General features: G+C 41.5%; 1 protein-coding gene and 1 long non-coding RNA gene across 3 annotated transcripts; one reads left to right on the plus strand and one right to left on the minus strand.

The window, feature by feature from the left end:
- Window positions 1-603: 603 nt before the first annotated feature.
- LOC132465568 (uncharacterized) lies at window positions 604-1,836 on the plus strand. Its single transcript, XM_060062263.1, is given in 3 exon segments — window positions 604-738; window positions 740-1,017; window positions 1,409-1,836. Coding segments are annotated over 3 exon segments (663 nt in total). The 5' UTR covers window positions 604-625; the 3' UTR covers window positions 1,681-1,836.
- On the minus strand, window positions 1,280-3,373 carry LOC132465575 (uncharacterized). 2 transcript variants are annotated; one of them, XR_009527612.1, is made up of 3 exons: window positions 3,153-3,373; window positions 1,929-2,302; window positions 1,280-1,795 (listed from the first exon to the last, which is right to left on the minus strand). It is a non-coding gene; the product is annotated as an uncharacterized LOC132465575 (long non-coding RNA). The 2 variants fall into 2 exon arrangements; XR_009527611.1 differs by lacking the exon at window positions 3,153-3,373 and having other exon boundaries at window positions 1,929-3,146.
- Window positions 3,374-6,645: the final 3,272 nt, after the last annotated feature.

A 6,645-nucleotide genomic window follows, 5' to 3' on the forward strand; every position in this document is an offset into this window, starting at 1 on the left:
CCGTCAGAATTGGTTAGACGCGCCCAATTAGGCTACAATCACAGTATATATATACGCACTACAATTATATTATTATAGTGCCTCGATCAGACAAAACAGACAAGAGCAGAGTCCAACCAAGATTTCAGAGTCATTTCTTTATTAGTTCCAAAGAAATGCATGATTTATAAGATTAATTAATTTATTTTATTTATTTTATTAGAAAAAACTAAGCAGCACAGAATGCCTTCATTCATGATTTCACACAAATCAATGATCCGATGATATTCACCGAACACATTCAACAACAAAGCATGGTATTTATTTATTCAACATCATAAACAAATCAACAGATCCTCAGATCTGATATATTACAAATGCAATTGACTAATTGATATTAAAAATAATGACTAACAACACTGAATTAAAGAACAGAATATCGAAAAAATAGGGAAATCGCGTTTTCGCGTTCCATCTCACGCAAATCGTCAATCATTTTGTACCACTTGGCTTTCCGTGGATCCAGTTGTTCTGGCTTGGTCCTGTGGGCGGAGTCATTTAACATGGCGTTTCGAGGGGGAACAGCAATTCCAATGGGGAACCAAATCGGGTGCCACACCGGTCGCGTAGTCCATGATATTTGACAATGGCGCAGTCAAAAAACAAAAGCTTCTGTTGTCTACCTCTATGCGCCAATTCAAAACAAAAACAACCGTATTTACATTTCCACGACTTCCCAAATAATACCCAATACAGCAGTGGCGATCAGACGGAATGAAGGAGTTAATTTCGTAATTCAGAAGGGGAGTACACTGGTCTGTAGTCGGCATTTCTCAGCGGCTGATTATGACGACGGGAGTGCTACGCTGAATACTGGAGCTGTTCCTAGTCGTTTTGACTGGAACAGCTACACCACAGCCCCGAAAAAAACACCCGTGTATAAACGGGTGTCAGCTCGAAAAGCTGAAGGAGAGGACAAAACACAAACGGACCGGAGAGGTACCGGGGAACATGACTACGCGACACGCCCCCCTGCCGGTAAGTAGATGTGTGCTAACTAGCTGTTATGTCTGTTATTTCTGTTCAACACTTGTTGGGCTATTGTATAATTTTGCCAAACATGGCATGGTTAACGTTAAAACATTCAATCAACATCAGACGCACTGTTAAACTGGGGTTACATATTAATTCAGATTCAGCTTTATTGGCCAGGTTTGCAACAAACGAGCAATTTGACTTTGGTTTTTACTCTATGTACAACACTCAACCTATAGTTAATACATAAAAAAGAAAAACAGAAAACAGTACAAATAAATTTAATAATAATAAATATAAATAAACTTAAGTATACAGAATAACAATACAATAAAAAGAAAGGGTGAATACGAATGAATGGTAATGAAGACTGATTTGTCTTCTTTTTTTGTAGGTGCACTGGATGATGCCCTGGAGTATATTGCTGAGCTGGAGGCAAGGCTGCAAGAAATGTCCATGGGGCCACAAACTGTCCTCAACAGATTTTGTGTGTCTGATCAGACCATGACATATTATACTCGGTTTCCATCTCAAGAAGTGTTTCAAGTGTTTTGGGAGTCTGTTTTGCCCCTCAACACAATATATTCTTTATTGGAGCAAAGCACAGAGGATTGGACAAGAGGCGATTCCAACACCAAGCCCTTCAAGGAAGATTCCAGCCATTGATGAGTTTTTCATCTACTGTTGTAGAGTAGCAACTGGCCTTAAAGAACAAGTCATTGCTGACATCTTCCAGGTCAGCACAGCTGAGATGGTACCAACTCCAAGCTGGATATTCCCTCTAGGATGTGGGACATCAAAGGGCGAAACGTCAAATAAAAATGTGACTTTTTTTATATTAATATATATCTAATATGCATCTTTTCATAATGAGCAAGTTTAACAGAGTGCAAATTGAAAAACAAATGTCTTACCAGCATACGCTCTGTAGAGTGTGGACTTGACTCCAGTCTTCCCCACCGACTTGGGTTTCTTCACCACCAGGTCACTCACAGCCTCTGGATGGATTCCCTGAGGCGAACAACAATACAGGAAATGCTCATATACTCTAGACAAATACTGAAGTGTATGATTTGAACAGAGGACACAACAGCACACGTGGGTTCGAGGTCGATGCCACATCTGTGGTTGACTGGTACAGGCCAGGGAAGGTGGAACCACATCAAGGCCCAGCTGCACATAATGCGCTGTCTGGAACAGCAGAGCGGTTATATGGCTACAGAAGCCTTTGCCCGCAGCAAAGCTACAGCTCTGAGAGACCCAGTTGTCCAACAGCCTCCAGGGTGATCTGTGAACACCATAAGAATTGAGTTACTGAACTTAGTAGGTAGGACCTTGATATAAGGCCATTGGAAACTGGCAAGGAGCCTGCAACCGCAGAAAAGCCATGTACAGTTCCGTGCAAAACTCTTGGGCCACCATTACATCTGTTGTTTTAGCAATGTTATAACATGAACTAGATGTTTGTCCTTTTAATGCACTCAACAAATTTCCTTTATTTACGGCTTGTGCCTTAATGAAGAGGAAGAAAAATACATAGGTCTGTACAGCCACAACATTGCAGCAAGCTAGGTGGGCCAAGTCTTAAGCACGCTACTGTTTGTAAGAAAGAACAATGAAAATGATCTGAACTTCAGAAGAAGAGGAAAACTGCAACTGCAGTTGTTAGTCCAGACAGACTATCAAAACTAACAGACTTGGGCCAACGGGCCCTAACTCAGCAGAAACATGTAGTATGTGGGGCTCCTCATTCCTCCTCATCGAGCGGTTGCATCTACCTCTCACTACCACCTTTCCATCAACTATATTTGACACTTAGCATATACATAATGTTAATAATATGTCGCTGATCGGAAGAAAACTGGTCAGCAAATAACTAGCTGAACCTATCCTTGGTTAAACTAATGCTAAAATGCTAACGCTACACACGGAGACTTCATAGCCACCATGGCTAATTATATTCATAATATTATAGTCTACACGTAACAAATATGATCATTTTACACACATTTCACACACAGACAATATTTCTGACGATTTATATGGATCGTATATGGTTTGCTTGTCATCACAAAACATGAATGAGCAAGGCGGCCATTGAGTAGCCTACTGACAACAAAACACCTTAGACAACTTACCTTGATAATTGTGGACAAACTCCTCCACAAAAAACTTGTACCCCTTTGTCAGCCTGGGCTGTGGTGTTGCTGAGTGTGTCTCCACAATCTTCTGCACATCTTCGAATCGCAATTTCGGAAAACCCACCAGGGAAGTGGCGAAGAAACGATCCATTTTTGCATTGACGGCAATACAAAAATGACTACGCCGGAAGAATGTTTACCCGGTGTGACGTCATTTTCGATTTTTGTGAGATAGGCCCATTAAGCATTAGATACCTGTTTGAACTATATTTTTGTACTTCATCTTCATTTGCTGCCAAGTCCTCTTGGGGCAACTCGGGTTGTTCCTGCGTAAATTGACACACACACACACACACACACACACACACACACACACACACACACACACACACACACACACACACACACACACATTACATATTGAATAAGTGGAAGACATTAAACTTTCCTCTTATTTTTATTTTATTTTACTAATTCATTTTACCAAAATTTTACGACCGTATAGGTCGTTTGTACTGCCACGGATTACGACCCACTGGAGCGTATCAAGCGCCTCTACAGGTCGCGGGAGGTATGTATGCCACATGTATGACCAACAGGGCATTTGGTGAAATTGTTACGTAGCCATATTAATCGTTATTATCTGAATGGGAAATGCAATATTTTAGGACAGATACACCATTAAACGTGTTTCTAATGACATTTCTTGCGAGAAATGTACATTTTCCTTGCATAATCTTCACTCAGTGAATGTGTATGATCTTTATTAATCTTTATTATCTGAATGGGAAATGCAATATTTTAGGATCGATTCACCGTTAAACGTGTTTCTAATAACATTTCTAGCGAGAAATATACTTTTTACTTGCATAATCTTCAGTCAGTGATTGTGTCTGATCTTTAGTTTTATAGTTATTAGGAAGATTTAATCGGCTCGCTCGCATGTTTCAACGACGTCAGGTTGCGAGGGACGCTGCTTTCGCTAAACTAGCAGCTCACGTGTTTCCTGTGTTTGTGTTATTAAACCGTTACTTCATGTAACTTTTAATGATATTGTAATAACCACAGGCGAGGTATTGAGCGAAGTAAGCTTGATAGCAGGTTTATTGGATTCCACAATCGGACAGGCAGGCACAGCTCCACCGGAAAACTACAACAACCAAAACTCCCGCCCGGAGGGAAACCCCCGGAACCCCCTCTCAGAAGGCCCGCCCCTTCCTCCCAAACCCTGTGACGTGAAACACGTTTATCTGAGAGCCAACCCAGTCGCATTTCAACATGAAATAGCGTGTTAGCACACACACACACACACACACACACACACACACACACACACACACACACACACACACACACACACACACACACACACACACACACACACACACACACACACACACACAATGCATTTCGCTGCTAAAACAACAACTTGGGCTGCTTCTAGGACATTTTGGGTGGATTTGGAACGGTATGTGGGCAGGACGATTTTTGCAGGCAGGTGCAGAAATGCTCTGGAACAGATCTGGATCCACCATGGCCAAAATAATTGTCATGAATAGCATGAATAGATTCATGCATTATCATTCAACTTGAACATGTGTTTTTACAGTATATAGTGGTGGAGGGATGACGTATGTTGGCCAACCAGGAAGTGAGCGTCGACCTGGGTTTCCCTTGACAAAAAGCCAACGGGTTTTTCCATTGGATTTTGGATTATTGCAGAAAAATTAGCATCTTTGAAGCACCTCCACAAAAACTGAAAATAAATAAATAAATAAAAATATCTGTGCTCCAAAGAACGAAATGTAAACCAATGCATTCTGAATGGGAGTGTTTCTCCGATTTTTCCATGCTACACAGAACGAAATGTAAACCCATGCAAATAAAGACTTCATGGTCATAATAATTTAAATATCATTATTCTCCTCAGTGTGTAGGGTGGTATTCTATTTTTTTCAACGGGGTTGCATCCAGTCACTTGACCGTCATGGTTGCTATGGTGGTTGCTATCGACCCGCCCCTCTAATCCTTACATGGCTCTAAAAACCACGCGGCAAAGGAGCTGCCGTCCATTGTGTTGTTTTTGTCGTAAAATAGGGTCCGATGGTTAAAAAATAGACAGATATTCCAAGGTATCCTTAAAAGGCAGCTTGGTTGTTTTTATTTTCTGCAGTTTAGACTTCTTCTATAACCTATTTTTGAAAGCAAAACACCAAGCTCAATGATTTAACGAGGCAGGGTTATTTGAAACAATTTATTAAATATATATTTGCGAGGGGTCATTCCTTCTCCTGAGTTTGCTTCCTATTTATGTCTAGTGTACAACCCTACTGTCCACAAGCATCACCCCCCCCCCCCCTCCCCATATGGATTTGGAGAATTGTTGCCACGTCCCAGTGGTGGAGGTATCATATATATGAAGGAGGGCATTCAATTATACTACAATGATCAATTAGGAGGCCGAAGCCCGAAAGGAAGTGATGCAATAGGTGACTGCAGGTCGACAACATTTAAGTAAGCTGTACTTTGAGGTCTCTTATAGATCAAAGGGGGTCTCAAAGGACCCCCTGTCCTAGAAGCAGCCCAAGTTGTTGTTTTAGCAGCGAAATGCATTGTGTGTGTGTGTGTGTGTGTGTGTGTGTGTGTGTGTGTGTGTGTGTGTGTGTGTGTGTGTGTGTGTGTGTGTACGCTTCAACCTGTGGCTCCAGCCCTACAGGAAATGACTCAGCAAGTGCTCCATCTCGTTGCACCTGCACCCAGCGGCTCGCTTGCAAGATTTTGGCCTGAAGTTCTTCCCAGACCTACACCGTAGCCATCCAACCTGCATATCTAAGAATCAGGCCTCTCTTTAATAATGACAAAAAGTTATGAGAGAAATACACATTAACTTTTGTCTCATAAGCGGCGTGGTGCCGGCTCCTTTTGACCTTTTGACCCCAGACTTCTGGGGGAATAGCTGAATCAATTCATTAGTCAATCAGAAGCATGTAAATATCTTCCCGGTGGCGTGACGGGGCAAACAAGGTGTCCTTCAACATCTACGCTTCCAGGCGATTACAACGATGCCACACATGAGCATATTCAAACATGTTTAATGGTAGTAATTAGCTGTCGAAATTGGAGGCCTTAATCAATAATGAGCAGCTATTGATTTGCTTCCCGATAGAAATTTGTGAAAAATGACATGTTATTTAGCATCTACACGTTGAGCTGAGTCCAATGACACCAAGAACGACACTCTAGCTAATGGTAACATGTATTTTACATGGTATACCTAGGTCTAGGACATGATCTCGGTGTAGCAAGAGGCCGAGCTTGATCTCATTGGACTCAGCTTAACGTGTAGATGCTAATTAACATGTAATTTGTCAAAAATCTCCATCGGGAAGCAAATCTATAGCTGGTCATTATTGATAAAGGCCTCCAAAATCGACAGCTAATTACTACCCCGAAACATATTCAAATATGATCATGTGTGGCACTGTTGCAA

The sequence above is a fragment of the Gadus macrocephalus genome, chromosome 1, assembly GCF_031168955.1.
Source record: "Gadus macrocephalus chromosome 1, ASM3116895v1".
Classification (NCBI taxonomy): domain Eukaryota; kingdom Metazoa; phylum Chordata; class Actinopteri; order Gadiformes; family Gadidae; genus Gadus; species Gadus macrocephalus.